The sequence below is a fragment of the Podarcis vaucheri genome (assembly GCF_965113315.1).
Source record: "Podarcis vaucheri genome assembly, chromosome: W".
Taxonomy (NCBI): domain Eukaryota; kingdom Metazoa; phylum Chordata; class Lepidosauria; order Squamata; family Lacertidae; genus Podarcis; species Podarcis vaucheri.
In genome coordinates this window covers 14,310,672-14,338,053 of record NC_138757.1, presented here as the reverse complement: position 1 = coordinate 14,338,053, position 27,382 = coordinate 14,310,672, and the positions used below count along the sequence as shown (strand labels likewise).

At 45.5% G+C, this 27,382-nt stretch overlaps 1 protein-coding gene across 1 annotated transcript in view; it reads left to right on the top strand.

Annotated features, from left to right (window-relative positions):
• Positions 1–27,382, top strand: part of LOC309523299 (androgen receptor-like) — a 621,469-nt gene that overhangs the window by 580,060 nt on the left and 14,027 nt on the right. The window contains 2 exon segments of the mRNA XM_082207087.1: positions 20,594–20,724; positions 21,930–22,087. Of these exon segments, the coding sequence (XP_082063213.1) occupies positions 20,594–20,724; positions 21,930–22,087 (289 nt within the window).

The following is a 27,382-nucleotide window of genomic DNA, read 5'->3' as shown; positions in this document are numbered from 1 at the left end:
CTGAATTTGCTTTTAAGAGACTCTTAAGAGATTAAGAGAGACAATTTCGTTTTACTTTTGTTGGTTACCTTCCCCTTCCTTTGTGGATTGTTTAAAAGAAGCCCAATTCACGGGCTGTCAGGCTAAAGGAAAAAAGAACTGTCGAACTGCTGAAACTGTCTAACTGTCGAAAGTGTTACACTGGAGCGTTACAATTTGGATACAAATGGGGAATTTATTTCTCGCACCTATTTAGAGACTTTGTTTTAACTTTGGGAAGTTCTGCATCGTAAAAGGGAGCTGAAGGATCCTTTCAATGTGTTTTAAACTGCTGGGATTTTAATGGCGGAACAACTCTATTCTTTCCTTTGAGACATTGTTGCACTCCCCCTAGAGGACTGTGGATTTACAATTGTCTGGGATTTGCCTTCTGTTTTGATTTTCTGCTGCCTTGCTGTTTACTCTCTGGAACTGACTTTCCCATGGGACTGCACATAGCTTGACCTTGGCACGTAGACAGGATTGGAATGAGTTGCACGGGGAAAACAAGATTGGCTAAAACGAAAGCTAAACAATTAGTGCAAACAACTCTGACTTCTCAGCCACGCAGATCATCTGTCCCAGCTGCTTTAGGGATACAAGAAGGAGAAGCTGAGCAGACATCATTAGAGGATATGGCTACAGGAGGATCTTCTGCACTTTTAGAACAAATTTTGGGACATTTGGAAAGTTTAAATAAAAAGGCAGACGAGCACTCGACAAAAATTGACCAAGCCACAGCCAGCATTAATAAACTGACTGAACAAGTTGCTCAACATACACAAGCAATCGGGAATCTACAGGAAGCAACTGTAGAAAATCGCAAATTGGCTGAGGAAGCTAATCAAAAAGCTGTGGAAGCCAATCAGAAAGTTGAAGCAATACAGGTGGAGGTAAAACCTTTGCACAAACAGATCAACGAACAGCAGGCCTACCTGTCTATGATTGAATTAAGAAATAGGGAAAATAATCTCAGATTGAGAGCCATCCCGGAACTTGAACAGGGGGATTTGATTGGTTATCTGTCATCAGAATTTTCAAAGTTCTGGGCCATTGAAGAAGATAAGGACTTCAAAATCGTAAGTGCTTTTAGACTGGGAAGAGTGGTGAGGAAGGACAGATCCAGAGACTGTTTGATCATTTTGAGATCCAAGCAAGAGAGAGACAAAATATTAGGCCTTCATTTCGAAAAATCACTTGTTATTCAAGGCAACAAGGCAGAAATCTACAAAGATATCCCGAAACAACTTTTGGACCTTAGATCTACATATACAGAATTAACAAGATTGTTGAGAAGCAACTCAATTCCCTTTAGGTGGGAATTTCCTCAAGGATTATCCTTTAACTTCAAAGGAAAGAAAGTCAAAATTAAATCAGCAGAAGACCAACAAAAATTTTTGGACGACCACGGAGAGGACCTTCAGAAAGGAGCAGTAGGACCTGGGTCTTGGCCACCACCTCCGCCAGTACCAGCACTGTAGCACCCTGCTTGTGGTTAACGCTTAGCTGGAATGAAATATTCAACGCAGCAACAGAGAAATTAAAATAATAATTTATTTGTCAGACAAATAAATGAGAGGCACAGTGGTATATGGTTACCAAGCTCTGGCCTGCCTCCTGCCATTATGGCCAGCACTTATATTCCCTTAATCCAGCCCCCTTTGCTCCTCCTGTGGCTGCCTCTGTTCAATCAGCCTGGTTGAATTTCCTATTGGCTGATTGCTATAACCAATTCTAAAAGATACACCCATATCCTCCTGTCCTTATATGGAACACAAAGAGCTATATATTGTTACATCTATAAATGACAAATAAGTAGTAATATATCTTACATGTGTCTCAACAAGGAATCTTAATTACCAGCTCACCTCTTGCCTTCCTTGCCCTCCAAAACAGATGGTTAATAATTTTAAAATTTTATCTTGAACAGATGTCAGAGACCTTGGGTTCATATTCTCATGCATCATCAATGAAATATCTCCTTTTGGAGGTCTTTAAACAAAGGCCTGACAGCCATTTGTCATGAGTGCTCGATTGGCGTCTCCTGTCTGACAGGGGGGCTAGGCTGGTGGCTGACTTAATTTCAGGATAAATACAACTCTTACAACTATATGAAATAAGAATCTAGCATTTCTTAATAATTACATTTAAGCCAGCATATTTCATACATTATCATAGATAGCTTTTTAGAAGGATAAACTTCCTCAAAGTAAAAAGGAAGAAACAGTTTACAGCCTCAAAATAAAATAGGAAAAAAGCCTCTTCCCCTGTTTACACTCCCCCCCTTCTCCAGCCAGTTGCTTTGTTTTCCATGTGCTCTTGGCCTTTTGTCCTGTGGCTCAAGTTTAACGGTTTTATTTTACTATTTACCCATTCCTAATTATGTTTGGTCTATGTAACCTTGTTCTTAACCTGTAATTCCCTTTTTACGACTTTGAGAATTGTTTTCTGCTATAAATCAAGGGGCCCCTTTGTCTAGGAGGAAAACATTGCCAAGATCCTCTAAGCAGCTGATCTGCCTGGCATGAAACTTTTGAAAATCTAAGCCCATTTAATTTAGGAACCTGATCAAGATATAAGCCAATATATGCCTTGATTAAAAATGCAGTCTATATTCAGATGCCACAGCACCTGTACCTGCACCTTTGGGATCAGAGGATCAAAAGGAAGAGACATCACCACCAAAGGAATAGCGGATTGATCCAGGATGTCTCTGCAGCTCCTCAGCTGGAATATTAATGGCGGGAATTCCCCGGAAAAAAGGACAAGAATATTTCACATATTGAAGAAAGAACAATTGGACATTATTTGCTTGCAGGAAACCCATGTGACTAGGCTCCACAGAAAAGTGCTAATTAACAAAAGACTAGGCCAAGAATTTATATCATCGGACAGAGTCAAAAAAAGAGGAGTGGTGATTTATGCAAAGGAGAGCCTATCACCAAAGTTTTTATTTAAAGATGAACAAGGAAGAATTTTGGCAATTGAGATTCAGACTCAAGGAGAAAAGTTTTTGATATTAGGAATATATGCACCGAATGAGGGGAAATCAGAATTTTACAAGAAGCTGCACGAGACTATGCTGGATTATCTGGACTATAGCAACATCATTATGATGGGAGATATGAATGGGGTGGTCTCTACAAACATGGATAAGTCACAAAATCAAAACTTGACAAAAGACGGCAGACTACCTAAATCTTTCTTTGAGCTAACTGACAACATGGACCTGATTGACATCTGGAGGACAAAGAACCCCCTAGGAAAAGAAGGAACATTTTTTTCTGAAGCCCATCTGACATGGACAAGAATCGACCAAATATGGATAACTAGAGGACTGGCACCTAAGACTAGAAAAGTGGAAATCTGCCCAAAAACCTGCTCCGACCATAACGCTATGAAAATGGAAATTAGACTAACCCCAATCGGTTCCTTCAGATGGAAAATGAATGACACCTTGTTAAGAGATCAGGAGGTTGTGAAGAAGGCCCAGAAGACATTAAAAGACTATTTTGAAATAAATCTGAACACCACAGTGGAAAAAAGAGTAATCTGGGATTCAAGTAAAGCTGTTATGAGAGGGTTTTTGATACAACAGAACACGATAAAGAAAAGACTTTGGAATGAAAAAAAGGACAAGATTTTAGAGAAGATAAGAGATGGTGAGAAAAAATTAAGATCAAAACCCAAATCTCAGGAGATTCTGAGAGAAATTAAATTCCACCAAGCACAATATGCCAAATTGATAAATCAAGAAGTTGAGTGGAAAATTAAACTAATGAAACAAAGATCATTTGAATCAGCAAATAAGTGTGGGAAACTGCTAGCATGGCAGTTGAAAAAGAGACAAAAATTGAACACGGTTACAAACCTAGAGATTGAAGGGAGAAATATCCAGAAACCTGAGGAAATTAGAAAGTGCTTCCAGAGATACTTTAAACAACTCTACACGCAAGGGCCGCAGAAAGAGACTGAGATAGACCAATTTTTAAAAATAAATGGATTACCAAAATTATCTCAGGAAAAGAGAACAGCTCTGAACTATAAAATAACACAACAAGAAATTGAAGGTGCCATTCAGAATATGCAACTAGGCAAGTCTCCAGGACCAGATGGACTCACCTCCAAGTATTATAAGACATTGAAAGATCTCTTGATTCAACCACTAATGGAGGTGTGTAATCAGATTATGGAGAGGAAGAAGGTACCGGAATCGTGGAAAGAAGCTTTCATCACATTGATACCTAAATTGGAAACTGAAAAGACTCAACTTAAGAACTACCGTCCCATCTCACTCCTAAATGTGGATTACAAAATCTTTGCAGATATTTTGGCAAGTAGACTTAAAAAAGTGTTAAATGAAGTAATTCATAAAGATCAGGCAGGCTTTCTCCCAGGCAGACATTTGTCTGATAATACTAGAAATATTATTGACATCTTGGAACTTCTGCAAACTAATATCAATACAAAAGCAGTGTTAATTTTTATTGATGCGGAGAAGGCATTTGACAACATCTCTTGGAATTTTATGAAGAAAAACCTTGAAGGGATGGGAGTGGGACGGGGGTTTGAAAATGGAATAGAGGCAATTTATTCAGAACAAAAAGCTAAATTGATAGTTAACAATGTGGTGACAGAAGAGTTCAAAATTGAAAAAGGAACATGACAAGGGTGCCCCATATCCCCTTTGTTATTTATTTCAGTCCTGGAGGTGCTTCTGAATAGGATTAGGGAGGACCGGTTGGTGCAAGGAATACAGGTCGGAGTGAAACAGTACAAACTTAAAGCTTTTGCAGATAACTTGGTTTTAACATTACAGGAGCCAGAATCTAGTACGAAAAGAGTTTTAGAATTGATTAATGAGTTTGGTCAGGTGGCGGGATTTAAATTGAACAAGCAAAAAACTAAGGTTTTGGAGAAAAATTTGACACCTTTGGAGTCAGAAAGGTTTCAGAAAGAGACTGAGTTAAATGTGGTCAAAAAAGTGAAATACCTAGGGGTTAATTTGACTGCAAAAAATTTGAACTTATTTAAAGATAATTATGAAAAATGTTGGTCAGAAATCAAGAAGGATCTAGAAACTTGGTCAAGATTGAAACTTTCCTTGTTGGGTCGAATTGCAGCTATAAAGATGAATGTATTGCCAAAGATGTTGTTTTTATTTCAAACCCTACAGATTGTGGACAGAGTGGAATGTTTTGGAAAGTGGCAGAAAGATATTTCTAAGTTTGTCTGGCAGGGCAGAAAACCCAGAATAAAATTTAAAATTCTAACTGATGCAAAGGAAAGAGGGGGATTTGCCCTGCCGGACTTAAGGTTATATTATGAAGCTGCAGCTTTCTGCTGGATGAAAGATTGGTTGCTCTTAGAAAATACTGATGTCCTAGATCTGGAAGGGTTTAATAATGCTTTTGGTTGGCATGCATATTTGTGGTGTTGTTGTTTAGTCGTTTAGTCGTGTCCGACTCTTCGTGACCCCATGGACCAGAGCACGCCAGGCACTTCTGTCCTCCACTGCCTCCCGCAGTTTGATCAAACTCATGCTAGTAGCTTCAAGAACACCATCCAACCATCTCATTCTCTGTCGTCCCCTTCTCCTTGTGCCCTCCATCTTTCCCAACATCAGGGTCTTTTCCAGGGAGTCCTCTCTTCTCATGAGGTGTCCAAAGTATTGGAGCCTCAGCTTCACGATCTGTCCTTCCAGTGAGCACTCAGGGCTGATTTCCTTCAGAATGGAGAGGTTTGATCTTCTTGCAGTCCATGGGACTCTCAAGAGTCTCCTCCAGCACCATAATTCAAAAGCATCAATTCTTCGGCGATCAGCCTTCTTTATGGTCCAGCTCTCACTTCCATACATCACTACTGGGAAAACCATGGCTTTTACTATACGGACCTTTGTTGGCAAGGTGATGTCTCTGCTTTTTAAGATGTTGTCTAGGTTTGCCATCGCCTTTCTCCCAAGGAGCAGGCGTCTTTTAATTTCGTGACTGCTGTCACCATCTGCACTGATCATGGAGCCCAAGAAAGTAAAATCTCTCACTGCCTCCATTTCTTCCCCATCTATTTGCCAGGAGGTGATGGGCCCAGTGGCCATGATCTTCGTTTTTTTTATGTTGAGCTTCAGACCATATTTTGCGCTCTCCTCTTTCACCCTCATTAAAAGGTTCTTTAATTCCTCTTCACTTTCTGCCATCAAGGTTGTGTCATCTGCATATCTGAGGTTGTTGATATTTCTTCCGCCAATCTTAATTCCGGCTTGGGATTCATCCAGCCCAGCCTTTCGCATGATGAATTCTGCATATAAGTTAAATAAGCAGGGAGACAATATACAGCCTTGCCGTACTCCTTTCCCAATTTGGAACCAATCAGTTGTTCCATATCCAGTTCTAACTGTAGCTTCTTGTCCCACATAGAGATTTCGCAGGAGACAGATGAGGTGATCAGGCACTCCCATTTCTTTAAGAACTTGCCATAGTTTGCTGTGGTCAACACAGTCAAAGGCTTTTGCATAGTCAATGAAGCAGAAGTAGGTGTCTTTCTGGAACTCTCTGGCTTTCTCCATAATCCAGCGCATGTTTGCAATTTGGTCTCTGGTTCCTCTGCCTCTTCTAAATCCAGTTTGCACTTCTGGGAGTTCTCGGTCCACATACTGCTTGAGCCTTCCTTGTAGAATTTTAAGCATAACCTTGCTAGCATGTGAAATGAGTGAAATTGTGCGGTAGTTGGAGCATTCTTTGGCACTGCCTTTCTTTGGGATTGGAATGTAGACTGATCTTCTCCAATCCTCTGGCCACTGCTGAGTTTTCCAAACTTGCTGGCATATTGAGTGTAGCACCTTAATAGCATCATCTTTTAAAATTTTAAACAGTTCAGCTGGAATACCATCACTTCCACTGGCCTTGTTATTTGCAGTGCTTTCTAAGGCCCATTTGACTTCACTCTCCAGGATGTCTGGCTCAAGGTCAGCAACCACACTACCTGGGGTGTACGAGACATCCATATCTTTCTGGTATAATTCCTCTGTGTATTCTTGCCACCTCTTCTTGATGTCTTCTGCTTCAGTTAGATCTTTACCACTTTTGTCCTTTATTATGGTAATCTTTGTACGAAATGTTCCTTTCATATTTCCGATTTTCTTGAACAGATCTCTGGTTCTTCCCATTCTGTTGTTTTCCTCTATTTCTTTGCATTGCTCGTTTAAGAAGGCCTTCTTGTCTCTCCTTGCTGTTCTTTGGAAATCTGCATTCAATTTCCTGTATCTTTCACTATCTCCCTCGCATTTTGCTTGCCTTCTCTCCTCCGCTATTTGTAAGGCCTCGTTGGACAGCCACTTTGCTTTCTTGCATTTCTTTTTCATTGGGATGGTTTTAGTTGCTGCCTCCTGTATAATGTTGCGAGCCTCCATCCATAGTTCTTCAGGCACTCTGTCCAGCAAATCTAAATCCTTAAACCTGTTCCTCACTTCCACTGTGTATTCATAAGGGATTTGGTTTAGATTGTATCTTACCTGTCCAGTGGTTTTTCCTACTTTCTTCAGTTTAAGCTTGAATTTTGCTATAAGGAGCTGATGATCTGAGCCACAGTCAGCTCCAGGTCTTGTTTTTGCTGACTGTATAGAGCTTCTCCATCTTTGGCTGCAGAGAATATAATCAATCTGATTTCGATGTTGCCCATCTGGGGATGTCCATGTGTAGAGTCGTCTCTTGTGTTGTTGGAAAAGCGTGTTTGTGATGACCAGCTTGTTCTCTTGACAGAACTCTATTAGCCTTTGCCCTGCTTCGTTTTGATCTCCAAGGCCAAACTTGCCAGTTGTTCCTTTTATCTCTTGATTCCCTACTTTAGCATTCCAATCCCCTATAATGAGCAGAACATCCTTCTTTGGTGTCACTTCGATAAGGTTTTGTAAGTCTTCATAGAACTGGTCAATTTCAGTTTCTTCAGCACCAGTAGTTGGTGCATAAACTTGGATTACTGTGATGTTAAAAGGTCTGCCTTGGATTCGTATCGAGATCATTCTATCATTTTTGAGACTGCATCCCAGTACAGCTTTCGCCACTCTTTTGTTGACTATGAGGGCCACTCCATTTCTCTTACGGGTTTCTTGCCCACAGTAGTAGATATGGTAGTCATCCGAACTGAATTCGCCCATTCCCGTCCATTTTAGCTCACTGATGCCCAGGATGTCAATATTTATTCTTGCCATCTCATTTTTGACCACATCCAACTTACCCAGGTTCATGGTTCTTACATTCCAGGTTCCTATGCAATATTTTTCTTTACAGCATTGGACTTTCCTTTCGCTTCCATGCATATCCACAACTGAGCGTCCTTTCGGCTTTGGCCCAGCCGCTTCATCAGCTCTGGATCTACTTGTACTTGTCCTCCGCTCTTCCCCAGTAGCATGTTGGACACCTTCCGACCTGAGGGGCTCATCTTCCAGTGTCATAACTTTTATATGCCTGTTGTCTTTGTCCATGGAGTTTTCTTGGCAGGGATACTGGAGTGGCTTGCCGATTCCTACTCCAGGTGGATCACGTTTGGTCAAAACTCTCCACTATGACCTGTTCATCTTGTGTGCCCTGCTCGGCGTAGTTCATAGCTTCTCTGAGTTCTTCAAGCCCCTTCGCCACGGCAAGGCAGTGATCCATGAAGGGGATATTTGTGGTACGACAAGGTAAAAGTTCATAAAGGGTTTAAAAACCATATTGTCAGGAAAGCAATATTTATTGTCTGGACAAAGTATAAAGACTTATTAGAAAATAAGACCCCAAGGTGGTTATCACCAATGGAGGCTAAGGCCCGGAAAAGACTCAATATGGAGGCCGGCTGGCCGAAATATTGGGAAATAATAGAAAAAATTGGAGACAATTGGAGGTTGCAGAGCTTGGAGAAATTAAAGAATAAGGTGCGAGATTGGTTACATTACGCTCAAATTAAAGAGATTTTTAATTTAGACAGAAAGAAAGGATTCCAGGTGGAAAAATCGAAATTAGAAACAGAATTGTTAGAACCAAAGACTAAGGTGCTTTCTAGAATGTATAACTTGCTGCTTGAATGGAACACTCAGGATGAGACAGTCAAATCAGCCATGATAAAATGGGCTCAGGATATTGGATATAACATCATGTTTGAGGACTGGGAAAGGTTATGGACCACCGGAATGAAATTCACGGCATGTAATGCCTTGAAGGAAAATATTATGAAAATGATATATAGGTGGTACATGACCCCAGTCAAGCTTGCAAAAATATATCACCTGTCTGATAATAAATGTTGGAAATGTAAGGAGGCTGAAGGGTCATTCTTTCACCTCTGGTGGACTTGTCCAAGAGTGAAGGCCTTCTGGGAAATGATCTACAATGAGTTTAAAAAGGTATTTAAATATACCTTTACTAAGAAACCAGAGGCCTTCCTCTTGGGCATTGTCGGCCAGAAGGTGTTAAAGAAGGACAGAACCTTTTTTATGTATGCGACTACAGCAGCAAGAATACTTATTGCAAAATATTGGAAGACACAAGATTTGCCCACACTGGAAGAGTGGCAGACGCAATTGATGGACTACATGGAACTGGCTGAAATGACTGGCAGAATCCGAGATTTGGGAGAAGAAACAACGGAAGAGGATTGGAAAAAGTTTAAGGACTATTTACAAAAACAGTATAAATTGTATGAATGCTAAGAAATTGCACGATTTAAAAAAACATGGTTCCAGTAACTTGATTGTGTGATATTCAAACCCAAGTGATATGCAAGAAAGAATCGAAACTTAAAGTAATATTATGTTTATTTCAAGTTATAAGTAATTGACAAAAATTGCTTTAAGCTTAGAAAGACAACATTTGAGAAGTACAAAATAAGGAATCAAATATGGTAACAATTTGCTGATACTTTTATTATAGAGAATGCAGGGTAAGGGAGATGTGAGGAAGTCCAGTTAGTTATATAAAAAATGTTATGAATAGTTGTGTTTTTTTCTTTTTTCTTTTCTTTCCTTCTTCTATATTGTTTGTGGGTGTAACTGTATCTGTTTTCTTTCTTGGTTTGTTATTTTCTTGGGGAAGGCAATTTGTGTGTTTATTGTGTGCTTTTTGTTTTATGTTTGAAAATTGAATAAAATATTTATATAAAAAAAAACACAAAACAAAGCAGGGCAAAGGCTAATAGAGTTCTGTCAAGAGAACAAGCTGGTCATCACAAATACTCTTTTCCATCAACACAAGAGACGACTCTACACATGGACATCACCAGATGGGCAGCACCGAAATCAGATTGATTATATTCTCTGCAGCCAAAGATGGAGAAGCTCTATACAGTCAGCAAAAACAAGACCTGGAGCTGACTGTGGCTCAGATCATCAGCTTCTTAAAGCAAAATTCAAGCTTAAACTGAAGAAAGTAGGAAAAACCACTGGGCCGGTAAGATACAATCTAAATCAAATCCCTTATGAATACACAGTGGAAGTGAGGAACAGGTTTAAGGATTTAGATTTGGTGGACAGAGTGCCTGAAGAACTATGGATGGAGGCTCGCAACATTATACAGGAGGCAGCAACGAAAACCAACCCAATGAAAAGGAAATGCAAGAAAGCAAAGTGGCTGTCCAACAAGGCCTTACAAATAGCGGGGGAGAGAAGGCAAGCAAAATGCGAGTGAGATCTCCCCCTATGTTGGGATGTCTGGACTTTTTAAATATGGTAATGGGCTGCGAAATGTTTGGGACTATGGGGGCTCTCAATTTTGGAGGCCCCTTGAAACATGCTTTTAAAGTCTACATGGAATGCAGCGACGAATACGGAAAAGGGTCTGATCTGTTGAGAAGGGTTAAAAACATTGTCAACCACGAGCAAGAGACATTGTCAAGCTGGAGTTACCATGAGCAGGAGATAAGGGAAATTACAGCTACAAATATGAAGAAGAGCCGCGGAAGGGCCATGGAAGTGACTTGAGGGCCTCGGACATAAGGCTACCAGGTTAATGGGCTAGTCTGATGAGAATAAGGACTGACAAAACCCGGAACCAGGAGGAAGGGACGTTGAAAAAAAAAATTGATTTGTTTTTACCTTTCAAAGTGAACCATTAAACTCACCTGGGATGCACCAGCCTAAGACCGTGTGAACAATCCCAAGGGCCAGCTATTTATTGCTCTGTGTCCCCTCAGCTGCTATCTTCCCCTGGGATCAATATGGTCCGACCCTTGAATCTACCCTGATCTCTCTCAATGCTAAGACCCAAAAGGAAACCAACGTCATGCTATTGGAGTGGGAGCTCTCTCTGCCCTCCTTCCCACATTCATCATCTTGGTGGGACAGTCACTTGGGAGACATGCAGGCGACTTGCAGTTGGGTTAGGGGGTGCTATACATATCTTGCCCCAGGCACTGGCAACTCATGCTATGCCACTGGAGCAACCCTGTTCTGGGTCTCCAGGGATGTTTCTGAGCAGTACTCTGCTACATGACATTAATTCCTTAATTGGAGGTTTTTAAGCAGAGATCAGGTGGCCATCTGTCAGGGATGCTTTAGTTGCAATTCCTGCATTGCAAGTGATTGGACTAGACCCTTTAGGTCCCTTCAACGCTACAATTCTGTGATTTTTGCAGCTCCATCTCTTGTGCTCACTTGCCTCTGCCGCTGTCTTCTCTCTCTCTCTCTCTCTCTCTCTCTCTCTCTCTCTCTCTCTCTCTCTCTCTCTCTCTCTCTCTGTCTCTTGTTTCCTTTATGCACATCTTTGGGATCTGCATGCTCGGAATATTCCCTTGTGGAATCTTCCAGCAGACAATGTCCCTCCATCTGTCATCTCATGAGCAGTCCTGGGGCAGTACATAGAATCTTTTGAGAGAGAAAGAGAGTGAGACTTGTGCAAAGTCACTCATAAAAGTGGGTTGCATCATATAAACAGTGCAGTTGACTGTGGCACCAGTCCTGTGTGAATAATGCCCGAGCAATTGATTTGGAAGGCTGTAAATCTTGCCTCTCCCCGCAACCAAACACTGAGAGTGGTGGGTGCTTTTCCCAGAAGTTGGCTTCTGCTGCCTTCTCTGAAATCCAAGATTCTCTATTTGGATTAGTGATACATACCTGCATACATAATTTTATTTTTATGCCACCTTTCCACAATTAAAACCTTGCTCGGTGCAGCTTACAACATGAAAAACACATAATTACGAGCGTAACAAAAGTAGTCATAAATAATAACAAAGTAAAAAAGAATACAAATTGAAACAATTCCCACATAAACCATAACATCTGAAATAAAGATACCGTATTTTTCACCCTATAGGACGCACTGGCCCATAGGACGCACCTAGTTTTTTTTGGGGGGGGGATAAAGGAAAAAAAAATTATCCCCCCCCCCCCAGCCGCGGCTCCCCAGGCTTGCTGATAGCTTCCTGAAGCCTGGAGAGCGAGAGGGGTCGGTGCGCACCGTCCCCTCTCGCTCTCCAAGCTTCAGCGAAAGCCTGCATTCGCCCCATAGGACGCACACAGATTTCTCCTTCATTTTTGGAGGGGAAAAAGTGCGTCCTATAGGGCGAAAAATACGGTGCCAAAAAATCAATAAAGGCGAACCCCTCCCCCAACAACATCCCCTAAACAATACCCCATCCCAGTAGACTTCTAAGTGTGGGGTTCCCCTCCCTCTGAAGGAGCAAGTTTTGGGGTACTCCTGCATACATCTCAGTCACTAGAGCCCCCGTTGTCCTCTATGTCCTCCTTACCTCTCTTGCCCTGACCTAGCCACTGTGACCCACGCGACGGTCACCTCCAGACTTGATTATTGTAACTCACTCTATGTGGGACTGCCCTTTAGACTGACCCAGAAACTCCAGTGGGTGCAGAATGCCGCGGCGAGACTCCTTACGGGGTACTCGCCGCGGTATCACATTCACCCAGTGCTATACCAGCTGCACTGGCTCCCGGTGGAGTACAGGATCAGGTTTAAGGTGCTGGTTTTAACCTTTAAAGCCCTATATGGCCGAGGACCCTCGTACCTGTGGGACTGCTTCTCCTGGTATGTCCCATGGAGGACCTTACGGTCTTCAAATAAAAACATCTTGGAGATCCTGGGCCACAGGGAGGTTAGGCTGGCCTCGACCAGAGCCAGGGCTTTTTTGGCTGTGGCCCCGATCTGGTGGAAGGCTCTGTCACAAGAGACAAGGGCCCTACGGGACTTGGCATCTTTCCACAGGGCCTGCAAGACAGAGCTGTTCTACCAGGCCTTTGGCCAAGGCACAGTCTGACCCCCCCTCCTTCGGTAATCCTCATAGAACTGTAGCCCAATGGTTGCTGTCAGGGAACTGCCATCGGAGGAACAGGTGGGGAAAGGGCTCACGGAGGCTGGGAGGGACTCAACAGCTGAAGCAGGGACCAGCAGGGGGAGAGGTGGGTCTCTGGAGGAAAGTCTCACGGAGGCTGAGAGAGACGCAGCAGCTAAAGCAGAAACTAGCAGGGTGAGAGGAGGATCTCTGAGGGAAAGCGAGCAAGAGGGAGGGCTCAGGGACACGTCCAGTGAGAACAGTGGGGAGGTGTCTGAAGCTCCCATAGGGAGACCCATTCCTCGCCGGAAGCTGTCACGCCGCGAGTCCCGAAGACGTGTTTCCGTTAAGGAGCTTTTATGCTGGAAGCGCTTCCGAAAACAACCACTGTCGGAATCTGCAAGTGACTAGAGCAGACATGTCTGAGGAGCTCTGTCACAGACAGAGGTTTGTGGAGTTGCACAAACTCTGAGGGACTACGATTTTACGCACAAGCAGCTCATCATCCCATCACAGCATTCCGACAGTCTCTGTAAGCTGCCTGTGCAGGAGAAGGCATCATGAGCGACCCAGCCGGAACCGGAGAAGCAGGAGTTGGAGCGGGTCCAAGCTTGGAAGAAAGGTACCGAGCGTTGGAAATCCAACTGGCGCTGCAGACGGCGAGGCTTGAGGAGAGAAGGGCTCAGGATGCAGACAAGAAGGGGAGAGCCACCCAGTTCACCAGAAAGGTACCAGGATTGGTGCAGAAGTTTGGGGGGGACCCCAAGGACTACCATGCCTTTAGAACAGAGATGCAATATGCCCTCAATGTGCAGTTTGATGAATTCCCTGACGAGGAATCGCGAGTGGCTTTTGTGATTGGGCATCTTGAAAGGGGGGCAAGGGACTGGGTTAGACCCCTGATGGCAACGCATTATGACATCCTGAAGGACACCATGAAGTTCTTTCGTGCAATGGATCTCATGTTTTCCAGCGATATTGAGCAAGGAGTGGTGCGCAGACAGCTAATGGCTTGCAAGCAGGGAAGCCGATCTGTCCGTGAGTACTGGACTGAGTTCACCATGCTGGTTCACAGATTGGGGTGGGACTTATCGGCGGCACCCATTCAAATGCTATTTGAAGAAGGCCTTGCTTCGGCTGTGAAAGACGAACTTTCCCGGGGTCCTAGGGCGGATTCTATGGATCAGCTGACCAAATCTGCGCTGACCATAGGAGCGCACCAGGAGGCGAGAGCTTTGGAGAGGCGGGAAGGGAAGGGGGAACGTTGGAAGGAGTTCCGCATTCCAGACATTCCAGAGACAACTTTCCCGCCGGCAGAGCCAATGGAAATCGGAACAGCGCGCGCACACACAGTTTCAAAGCCCAGTGAGGGGGGAAAGAAGGAGGGAAAAGGCGCCCGGAAATGCTATCTCTGCCAACAGCCAGGTCACTTTGCCAGAGTCTGCCCCCAGAGGAAGGAATGGCAAGGGATGGTGGGAGCTGTTGAGGGAAGAGAGGAGGAAAAACCGGAGCAAGTAAAAGCCAACGCCTGGTTGCCAATGTCGGGGCACAGCAGCCAGGCCAAAGAGCAGTGAAAGTGCCCACGCCAGAACCTCCTAAACCTGCCCTAGTGATAGAAGTGTCGCTAGAGCTGCAAAATGGACACCCCCTAAAGATAAAGGCGCTGTTGGACTCAGGCAGCTCCTGCAATTTCATGAGCAAAGAGTTTGCAGCTGAACACCAGATACAGACTATCCCTTTAAGCAACCCCCTGCAGGTGACCACGATCGATGGCAGGGAGTTGTTGGGAGGAGAAGTCAGCTTGCAGACCGTCCCAATGATAATGAAGGTGGCAAGGCACACAGAACTGATAGCGTTTAATGTGGCCACCTTGGGAGGAGCTCGTATTATTCTGGGGATGAGCTGGCTAGCGTTACATGATCCGCTGGTGGGCTGGCATCAGAGAGTGGTTTCCTTTGGTTCAGCACATTGCTTAGAACACTGCAAAGGGGGAAAGGGTTCAGCGGGAGCCCAAGCCACCCTAGCAGGGACGGAAGTAATGGAGAAAGTGAAGGTACCACCACAATACGCAGATCTCAGCGACGTGTTCAGCGAGAAGGAAGCTGACCAACTACCCCCGCATAGACCCTTTGACTGTCAAATCAATTTACTCCCTGGGGCACAGCTTCCTGTAGGCAAGTTGTATGCCATGTCAGACAGAGAAATGCAGGAGCTAAGACAGTTCATTGACAAGAACCTGAAGAGAGGCTTCATCAGAGAGTCCAGAGCAGTGGGAGGTAGCCCAGTGTTTTTTGTGGATAAAAAAAACACGGACAAGCCGAGACTTGTGTGTGACTTTAGGGGGTTAAACGCAGTGTCAGAACCCTTAGCTTTCCCTATGCCCAGGATTGACGACATTTTGACCAGGGTGCGGAAGGGAAAGATTTTTACAAAGCTGGACCTAAGGGGGGCGTACAACCTGATACGTATAAGGAAAGGGGATGAATGGAAAACCACCATGTTCACCCCTTTGGGGGCATTTGAATATCTCGTTATGCCATTTGGCTTACAAGCAGGCTCGGCGTGCTTCCAATCGTTTATGAACCACGTACTGGGGCCTTTGCTTTACAAGAATTGTGTGGCCTTCCTAGATGACGTGTTGGTGTATTCTGAGAATGAGGAGCAGCATGTGAGAGACGTCAGAGAAGTGTTGAGCAGGCTGCAAGCCAACCGGCTGTGGGTGAAACTGGAGAAGTGTCAGTTTCATACCAAGGAGGTGGAGTTCCTGGGGTACCGCCTGTCAGACAAGGGATTGGCCATGGATCCCGGCAAGGTCCAGGCAGTGCTGGAATGGAAAACACCCAAAACCAAGAAGGATGTGCAGAGGTTCCTAGGGTTTGGGAACTTTTATCGTAAGTTCATCCGAAACTTTGCCCACCTGACGGCGCCCATTACGGACTGTCTCAGCAGTAAGAAGAAATTTGTTTGGACTGAGGAGGCGGAGCGAGCTTTTGAGGAACTGAAAAGGGCCTTTGCCTCTGAAGAACAACTTCTGCATGTGGACTTACAAAAAAAGATGAGAGTCGAAACAGACGCATCAGACAGAGCCATAGGGGCGGTGCTTCTTCTGCAGCCAGGGAAGGAGGAGTCAGAGTGGAGACCGTGTGCCTTTTTTTCGCGAAAGCTGAACAAATCCGAGAGGAACTACACGGTGTACGACCGAGAACTTCTTGCTATTCATGAGGCTTTCCGGAGATGGAGGCACCTGCTAATTGGCGCACAACATAAGGTGCAAGTGTGCACTGACCACAAGAACCTAGAGTATTGGAGAACGGCACGAGTGCTCAACCAACGGCAGTTGAGATGGGCCCAGGAGTTCTCCAAATTTAACTTTGAGATTTGTTACGTGCCAGGCCCAGAGAACGTTAGGGCGGACGCTCTCTCACGCAAACCTGAATATTTGGAGGGGGAGGGAGCACCCGAAGAAAGACATGTCATTCCAGAGGACCGCTGGGTGTGTGGGGCGGCATTGGTGGGGCAAAGGGAACTGGTAGAGGGAACGCTGAATGATGAATACGCCCAGGACAAACTCAGGGGTCTCAGGAGGGAGGGAGATAAACCCGGGGGTTTTGAGGAGAGAAACGGGGCGTTGTATTACAAGGGAGCGTTATATATACCTGAAGGTGATTTGAGGGAGAAGGTACTCAAGCAACTGCACGATAGCCCCACAGCAGGGCATTTTGGCCAACACAAAACCATGTGGCTGGTTACCAGGGAATTTTGGTGGCCCAAGGTCAGGGAAGATGTGCGGGAGTATGTGAGAGGGTGTGACCAATGCCAGCGAGCCAAGGGGGAGAGGCGGGCACCGGCAGGGTTATTAGAACCGCTACCCACACCTGAAAGACCATGGGAAGCAGTGGCAATAGATTTCATGACTGATCTGCCAAAGTCCAGAGGGAAAACAGCCATCATGGTTGTGGTAGATCTGTTAACCAAAATGGCCCACTTTATAGCCTGCTCACATGCTGTCACGGCAGAAGAAACCGCTAAATTGTTTGTAGAAAATGTGTTTAGGTTGCATGGCGCCCCCTTGAGGGTGGTTTCAGACCGAGGGAAACAATTTACTTCCAGGTTCTGGAGGAAGCTCATGAGCTTACTGCATGTAGAGGTCAATTTCTCGACTGCCCGGCATCCTGAAACCAACAGGCAGGCGGAAAGAGCCAATGGCATCCTCCAGCAATATTTGAGGTGTTATGTCAATGACAGAGAGAATGACTGGGTGGAGAAGCTGGCGTTGGCGGAATTTGCCTACAACAATGCGGAGAACGTGTCCACGGGGATGAGCACCTTTTTGGCTAATTACGGGTGTCATCCCCGGGCTTTCCCAGGGGGGGAGGGGGAGAACTGGAGCGTTCCAGCTGCCGAACAGTTCGTAGAAGAAATGGAAGCGATCCATCGCCAGCTCCAACTTAACTTAAACAGGGCCAAGGAGGAATATAAGAGGCAGGCAGACAAAAACAGAAGAGAAGGTGAAACCATTAGGGTGGGGGACCAGGTGTGGCTGTCAACCCAAGGGTTACCATTCAAAGGGGGTTGTAAGAAGTTAAGACCCAAAAGATTGGGCCCATTTGAAGTCATGCAACAGGTCAACCCAGTGGCTTTCAGACTCCGGTTACCGAACCACATGAAGCTGCACCCAGTTTTCCACAGGTCGTTGCTGTCACCGTATAAAGGGGACAGAGAAGGGAGGGTCACTCAGGGACCAGCAATGGAGGAAAGGGAACACAGCTACCATGTAGCGGAGATCCTCGATTCCAGGTGGAAGGGAGATCAAGTAGAGTATTTGGTAACGTGGGAAGGGGAACCGGAGTCGGAAAACACCTGGGTCATGGCAGAGGATGTCAATGACGAGGTTTTAATAGAAACTTTTCATCAGAGGTTCCCACGTAAACCTCAGCCTGTGGCGAGGTTCCGGAGGGAATACTTTGCCACCACCGACGAAGAAGAAGAGTTGGAGGGGTTCACAGATTCCGAGGAGGAGGAGGATTCAGCGAGCCGAAACGGCGACCGATGGAGGGAAATGTTCGAGACGTCTGAAGATGAAGAGGATTCTTTTCGGGGTTTTACCTCCTCACCGCCCAGAGGAGAGGGAACGGGCGGGGGTGGAGGGGGTCCTGGAGGGGAGGTGGATGTCAGGGAACTGCCATCGGAGGAACAGGTGGGGAAAGGGCTCACGGAGGCTGGGAGGGACTCAACAGCTGAAGCAGGGACCAGCAGGGGGAGAGGTGGGTCTCTGGAGGAAAGTCTCACGGAGGCTGAGAGAGACGCAGCAGCTAAAGCAGAAACTAGCAGGGTGAGAGGAGGATCTCTGAGGGAAAGCGAGCAAGAGGGAGGGCTCAGGGACACGTCCAGCGAGAACAGTGGGGAGGTGTCTGAAGCTCCCATAGGGAGACCCATTCCTCGCCGGAAGCTGTCACGCCGCGAGTCCCGAAGACGTGTTTCCGTTAAGGAGCTTTTATGCTGGAAGCGCTTCCGAAAACAACCACTGTCGGAATCTGCAAGTGACTAGAGCAGACATGTCTGAGGAGCTCTGTCACAGACAGAGGTTTGTGGAGTTGCACAAACTCTGAGGGACTACGATTTTACGCACAAGCAGCTCATCATCCCATCACAGTTGCCATTAATTTGATTCTGAATTGATTTTAGAATGAATTAATTTTAGAATGTATTTCAATTAATTGATTGTGATTTTATGTAAATTGTGTTACTTTTACTGTTGTTAGCTGCTCTGAGCCCGGCTTCAGCTGGGGAGGGTGGGATATAAATAAAATTTTATTATTATTATTATTATGACTGGGAGGGCCTTTTACCAGCTTCAGCTGGTTTACAAACTATAGCTTCTTGTGCACAGGGACAGTCTGACCACTGTAGTACATGCGTTGGTAACCTTGAGGCTGGACTACTGCAATACATTTTATGTGGGGCTTCCCTTGGGCCTGGATTGGAAGTCCCAGCTGGGAAAGAATGCTGCAGCCAGATTGCTGACAGGAGCTTCTGGCTGAAAGCACATGACACCATTTTTAAAACAGGTGCACTGGCTGCCCATCTGCTACCAAGCCAGGTTCAAGGTCCTTGTGTTGATTTACAAAGCTCTGAACAACTTATGTCCAGGGAACCTTAGGGACCACATGAATCCTTGCAATATCCCAGCTCAATCAGTGAGATCATTGCAGGAGCATCTTTGGTCGTTTCCAAGTGTTATACTCTGCTGTTAAAGATTCACCAGACACCTTCTGTTTTCAACTTTTAAATCCCTGCTGGAAAAAAATCTATCCTGCCAGGCCTAAGCAGGCAATTAAAAGTACATCTCACACAATGGATTGTTGAGACTTGTTTTGGTTTTAACTTATTTTTAGCTTTTTATTATTTTACTTTATGATTTTATGCTTTTACATTGTTGTAAACTGCAGTTATATATTTTTATGATATAACGGTTCATAAATGCTTTTATAAATTAATAATAATAATTGAAACAATGTGGGAGGAATTGGACACCCTGGTCCTCTGATTGTTCCATCAGCACAAGTAGAAACCCATGAAGGCAACAACCAAAAGGCAGACCCAGACAGGGCTTTGCAGGTCTTCTGGGGTCATTCAGTAGGGATCATGGGTTTGTGCTGATGGAAGTAATCTAGAAATGTGTCCTGTCTTGCACACCAAATAATTGTATTGCATTTTTTAATAATTGCATATTCTCGGGAGTGATGTTTTCTCCAAGGCATCAAGAAGGTAATGAGCACTTTAGAATAACTTCCCTCCATCCTCCTGTTTTGCAGCGTTCTCCTTCCTTGATTCCAGGACAGGTTGACCTTAAGATTGCAGCAGATATTTATTTTAAGAAGATCCTGCTGGATCAGGCCAGTGGCCAGTCTAGTCCAGCACCCTGTTCTTACAGTGGACAACCAGATGCCCATTGTGGGAAACTACCAAGCAGGATTTGAGCATGAGGGCACTCTCCCCTCCTGCAGTTTCCAGCAACTGGGATTCAGAAGCAGTACTGCCTCTGTAAAGGCAGAGTGCAGCCATTCTGGCTAGTAGCCATTGATAGCCCTCTCCTCCTCCATGAATTTCCCTAATCCTCTTTTGAAGCCATCCAAGCTGGTGGCTATCACTGCCTAATGTGGGAGCAAGTTCCACAGTTTAACTATGTGCTACGTGAAGAAGTCCTTTCTTTTATCCATCCTGAAGCTTAAAACAAGAGAGAAAGATCAATTTGCCTAATTGTTCACTGATTCTCTTTTCACTTTCCTGCTGGCATTTGCTAATTATCTCCTCCTCCTCCCAGGTACCGGATGCACAAATCCAGAATGTACAGCCAGTGCGTCAAGATGCGGCATCTCTCCCAAGAGTTTGGACGGCTTCAAATCACTCTCCAAGAATTCCTCTGCATGAAAGTTCTGCTCCTCTTCAGTATTAGTAAGACACATTTTTTCATAGGTGCCTTTTTATTTCCTTCTCTCTTTCTTTCAAAAAAGAATCAGAGAGTTGTAGGTACCTCCCAAGGGTCATCTAGTCCTACCCCTTGCAGTGCAGGAATCATAACTAAAGAATCCCTGACAGATGGCCAGAGATACATAGCAGAAGTTTGCTGTACTGATGGTTGGGCATGGCTTGCCTTTCTTAAAGAACTGCATCTTAGACATGCACAGAGTATTTTAGTAAATTATTATTATATTAATTGATATTTATATATTGCAATTATTCTTCTCCAAGGAGTTCATGGTGGTGTATGTGGCTCTCCTCCTCATTTAATCCCCACAACAACCCAGTGAGGTAGGCTACGCTGAGAGGTAGTTACTGGCCCCCAACACCACCCAGTGAGCTTCATGGACAAGCAGGGATTTAAACTTTCTCCCAGCTCCTAGTCTGGGACTCTAGCCACCACATTACCCTTGCTCTAACTACTGCTACCACTACTGTTATTGCCACCACCATTATGATCATCCCAAAGTGAGGAGCTCTGCAGTCACAAGAATCATGTCTGACCTTAGCGTAGGAGTCTGAAGATGATGCTCTTTCTCCCACTGAAGGGAGAGGGCCATGGTACATGTGTGTGTTCATGTGCATCTGTTCACTTTTTCTCTTCTTGCTTTCTCTCTCTTTTTCCTCCTTTGCACCTACAGTTGCATCCCATCTTGCACATGATTAACTTACACAATTTCAACCTTGTGCAGTTTTGAAAACTGGGTGGTTGAAATCCTGCAAATTAAATGCACACAAGGTGGAGAACTTAGAGAGCTTAAAAGCTCCTTTTGCATCAGGTTTTCCCAGCACGGAAAGCGATTTTAAGCTCTCAAGACTTACTTACTGGGCTCTGGGATGCTCTCACAAGATCTTGCTGGAATTTGGACAGCCCTGAGAGATTTTACGAGAGCCTCCCAGAACTCTGTAAGCAAAGTGGAGAATCTAAAAGCTCTCCACCTTGCTGGGGTGGGTGGGTCACAAGGCACACTTGGTGCACAACTCCAGAAAGGTAAGGATGTTCTCACTGGGACAGTTCCAAGAGGGTGTTTCAAGTGGACATGTTTTTGCATATAGGTGCCATCCTGGAAAGTGACCAACACACAAGACACGGTCACACTGTACACTGATTGTTATTCCTCTCTTTCTCCATGCACCAGTTCCAGTGGATGGGTTGAAGAATCAGATGTTTTTTGATGAACTTCGGGTGAGCTACATCAAGGAACTTGATCGCATCATTGCTTGCAAGAGGAAGAACCCTACCTCCTGCTCCCGGCGTTTCTACCAGCTCACCAAGCTCCTAGACTCTGTGCAGCCTGTAAGTAAGAGGAGGAGAAGGGAAGAGAAAGAGGGTTGGCCACTGATACGGACCGGGGGGGTGCCTCCTCCCCCCCTGCCTTTGGAACGTCCGAGGCGATGACCTCGAGGGTGCCCACCATACACTTACCCTCAGCCTCCCCCTCACCGTTGCATAAGCACCACACTTTTCCCAGACCCCCCTTTCCTCTTTCTTCCACGAGCGAAATAAGCTCTAATACATGTATATATTCCCCTATCTCTTGGTATGCCTATTTGCGCTCTATACTTATAACGAGTAGACCGGGTGTTCCTGAATCCCCGCTTATCCCTATGGCCGCGCTTTAGCCAATCACAGCCATGCATTCGTCCTGCAGAAGCTAGCTCAGGAAGCTCCTGCACGCCTCATTTCACTCCTGACAAGCTGCTGACGGCCCCCCACTGCGAGAACAATGGATCCGAAACCAGGGGCCTCGTAAAACTGTCAAAGTCTTGCTACAATGTATCCACTATGTATCCATTCTGTTTCCGCTTTTGATCTACAGCACGGAATAGGCTGGAAATCATTGAAATCTTTGGAAATTGATATAAAATCAACCGTAACTCCGATTTCTTCGCTCTTGGTGTCATTCAGCTCAGTTCCCCTTGGACTCCATGATGCTACCTCTACTTCCATAATCCCCAAAGCGGCAGGTCACGTACACAGGAACTTCCTAATCCTGTCAGATCGTTTCGCCAAACCCTTCCTCCAGGCAATATTAAGTGGCAGACGATGCATATCTCTGGCCCATTGTCTTGCCACCACCGGTACTCAATAAATGTTTATCTATGTATATTTCTCGCTCTGCATATTCCCCCCTCCCTCATCTCAAATGTTAATGAATGTAATCCCACCTTTCCTTAATCTATTCATGACATGTGAAATATATTCATGATGTAACTCGCGAAACCCGACCTTCCCATAATGTATTCATGACGTTTCCTGCACTGTATTCTGGGTTATGGGGGGAACTTTTAAAAGTCTATGTCGCCCCATTCTCGGGGTTCAATGCCATTTTGAACCTGTTGTGCAATAAACTCGGATCTTCGTAGTTTGCTCCTGTGTCCGGCTGAGCTCCTTTCTTCTCCGCAAGGACCCGCGGACTCTGTCCGACGAGCTGGGTGGCAGTGCAACCACGCACCCAGATTTTTCCGTTTCAGCCACACACATGGCAAGAGGGTTGTTAATCTTTTCACCTAAACTCTACAGAATCTGCTACAGTGGAACCTCTTGGAACAAACTTAATCCGTTCCGGAGGTCCGTCCCTACCCTGAAGCTGGTCGCATGTAGTGGTGCCGCTTCTGCGCAGGCAGTGATCACCCGCTTCTGTGCATGCGTGAATGGTAATCGCTGCTCCTGCGCATGTGCAGACCACAGCAAACCCGCCGGTTACTTCTGGGTTTGCCACGGACGTTCGGCGAAATGGACGCAAGCGGAGGCGGACATAAGTAGAGGTTTGACTGTACTGAACTTGGGAGGGGGGAGGGGGAATGAACACCAGAAAACTTGTAAAAATGAGCGCTGGAAGCAGATCACTGTGACATCACAGCCCTTTCCTCCAAGAGGGAACTGTGCTGTCAAAGAGATGAATGCTTGTGGGAGGCTGGGAGGCTTTTGGATCCAGGATGCCTCCAGGGAAACATTCCTTAACCCCAAGACTGCCAATGCCATTGAAGTATATGTTGACTGCCACAGGTTAGAAAAAGGCAGGAGAAATAAGAGTTCAGAGAACCAAGAATCATAGAATTGTAGAGTTGGAAGGGTCCCCCAGGGGTCATCTGAAGAATCCCTGACTTACAGTCTCCTCCACTCTGCTTAAAAATCTCCAAGGAAGGAGAGTCCACCACTTTTCTTGGGAAGCCCATTCCACTGTTGAACTGCTCTTACTGTCAGAAAGTTCTTCCTGATGTTTGGTCGGAATCTCCTTTGTTCTAACTTGAACCCATTGGTTTGGGTTCTCCCCTCTGCAGCAGCAGAAACCCAGCTTGCTGCACCATCCATGTGACAGCCCTTGAGATATTTGAAGGTGGCTATCCTTTCTTCTCTCAGTCTCCTCTTTTCCAGGCTAAACATACCCAACTCCCTCAACTGAGGACCCCCTATTTTTCAAAAGCAAAGCCACGAACCCCCTACTTTTGAAAATTTTGATAACTCTATGGTAGTTACCTGTGCAAAGCAATTTTTTGAAGAAAATGTGGGGTGGCCCCTAATAAGCAAAGAATTTTGGGTATACTAAAAAAACCAGACCATAAAATTTGTGATATTACCACAAATTGCCTATCCCCAGACAGTAGGAAAAGCTTCTCTCCATTGCTCCAGTACAACTGAATAAAAAAAGCAATTGCGTCCCTAACTTGCAAGTGCTCTATATGCAAGTGTTCTGAATGGAGTGAGGTTTTTATTCTTGCTGATTACCCAATAGGAACAACCAACTTTTGAATTTATTAGGATTCTACTGTAGATCTGTTTCCTCCCACCCCAAAATGTAGCCACATAGCTTCCCACAGAAAACAAGAAAGAAAAAATTCACACAGGCTGCCTTTTGCACTAAATAGGTCTGGGCGATGTATTGATACATTGCCCAGGACTGGTATGAGGGGCAGACCGTGATGGTGGCTTCACTCGGCAGCATTTTAACCAGTATTTTAAATTGTCCCCCCCCCCATTATGTTTTCACTGCAATTTTATTGGTGTTAGCCGCCCTTAGCCCAGCTCTGGCCAGGGAGGGCGGGGCATAAATAAAATTTGTTGTTGTTGTTGTTATTATTATTATTATTATTATTATTATTATTATTATTATTATATTGTGAGTGGAATCGCTGTCACCCTTGACTTCCTCCAGCTGGTGCTGGTAGCAGGGGGACTCAGGAGTGGCAGCAGTTTCACCAGAAAAACACTCCTGAGTGAAGCCGCCATACCACTCTGTACCAGCGCAGAGGGAGAAACAAGCTGCATCGGTGAGGCGCTTATACAGCTTCTTCCTCCCTCCACTTTTTAAAACTGCTTGGCTGAGGAGCGCATGGCTGCCCTTGCCTCAGCTAACCAGTTTTACATAGCCCCCGCTCCACCAACAGCTCGCACGAGCCAGTGGTGGGGTGGGGACTCCGTGAAAATGCTCCTGAGGGGTGCGCAGTTGCCACTCCCCTCAGCTGAGCAGTTTACCCAGCCCACTGCTGACTCGTTAAAGTGCCCCCCCTTCTCCCGTTATCCTGTCTCTCCAGTCTGAACCTGCCTGCTGCAAGGGATGGTTGGGTCTTTGTGTCTCTCTCTGTGTGAGAGAGAAACACTTGCTTGAGTGCTTGTTTTGTGTGGATTTTCCCTTTGTCTAGTCCTCTCCATCCAGTTTGCTAGATCATCTTTCTGAGTGAGCTTTTTCACTGAGTTTTCCTGTTGGCTCCCTCCCCCCAGCTTCTTCATTTCTATTTCATTCTCTTCCTGTTTCTCCCCTCCCCACTATTGTCTGGGGAAGGGAAGAGTATAGGTGGCAGCTGGATTCTGCCCTGACTGCTGGGCAGGCACAGGAGGAGCCCACAGAGGTGATAGGGGCAGGAGCTTGTGGGGTGGCCTCTGGGGAGCTGGCTGAATTGGGGTCCTCCCAGTCCAACCCAGACAAGAAAGAGAGGGAGCTCTCAGAAGAGGGAGTGACTGAGGTTAAGACCCAACCCAGGGTGTTTTCTGCTGAGGTTTTTCTGCCTTTATTAAAAAGGATTCTTGGGTGCTGCAATTGTCAGAGGAAGAGATAGCCCCTCCTGATTCTCCTGCAGGGCCCTTGAAAACAACCAAAGCTCTTTCTGCTGCGATGGCAAACCTGCCTCTGTTTCCTTCCCCTAGGTCTTTGAGGAACCTTGCGATGTGGAATGGGGAACCCCCAAAAGAGCTTAGGCTCCTTGCAAATGGGGAAAGAAACATTATATTGTATCTTTCCAGATAAGTTTAGGAATCACCTCAAACGTCCAGTGATTTAGTGGTGTGCGGTGAAATTTTTTGTAGGGGAATAGTTAGGGCTGTATGTAGAGTTGGGAACACCAAGGGTCATCTAGTCCAATAGCCTGCAAGGCAGGAATCTCCACTCAAGCACCCCTGGCACATGCCTTAAAACCTTCAGTGAAGGAGAGTCCACAGCCTCCCAAGGAAGTTCATTCCCCAGCCATTCAATTTGCCAGTTCCTAGCAGCTTGGGGGGGGGGGAGAGAGAGAGAGAGAGAGAGAAGAAAAGTTTGGCTTTTTTATAATAAGAAAAAGACAACCCCAGGCAGAAGGGTGGATTCCCCCCCATTAAAAAAACCATTTTTAACACGCACACCCTTTCTTCCTCATCTTCCTTTCTATGATTGTGTTGTTCTTGGTTGTTGCATGTTGCTGCTGATCCTTCAGGTTCTGGCAGATGGTGGCTGGGAATTTATTTTATTAAAACACCATGTTTTCAAAACGCGCACACACACACAGTGGCTGAAGGAGAGGAGGGAAGAAGTGAAATATTAAGGTTGCAGGAATCTTGTCCCCCACCCCCACCCCATAAGCACTTCAGGCTTTCCAACTGTTCTTCCTTAAAAAACAAAGCAGAAGAGGCTGCAGTTCTGCTTCAAGCTGCCACTTCCTGCTCATGCATGTGTATTGCTCTGCAGGTTGGTGCAGTTTTGCAGCCTTTATGGAGGTAATGAGAGAGAGGGGGGGGAGGGAGAGGCATGCACAGAGCCTGGAGACACTGGCTAAGCAGGTGCATGGGAAGTACCTGCTGGGAAGATTAAGGGGAATAGGCTAGTCTCACTAGTCCATGGACTGCACACCACTGCAGTGATTGATCCACTATGACAGCCTTGGAGCTCCCTTCAGAAGGTGAAGGGGTCCCAGGTATATGTATGTGAGAAACGGTTGGAAATAGCCCTGAAGCCTGTGTTCAAGGCCAATGCTTTCACCTTTTAGGCTTCTGCCACCTTCTCTATGTTCTCAAGAGCTGTGTTTATGTGAGCTGTAGAGATGGGATCACATGCAGACATTCCCATGTTTATTAAGGATACCTTGAAAAATATGGCCTGTGCTTTGGCATTGGCTGCATACTCTTCCATGGACACTCTGCAATTAATGCATGGTCCTTAGCTACTTCCACAATAGCCTGCAGGACTATCTGGTTCCGACAGTGGCATGTTGACACCGTGTCACAATCCTGTGTGATTTCATTACCTTTTTTTGGGGGGGGGGGTCCAAGCTCTTTGGGCAATCTCTGGAACCTCACCTGGTGGAGACTAGGAATAAGAAGAAGGCCCTACCTTCGTCCAAC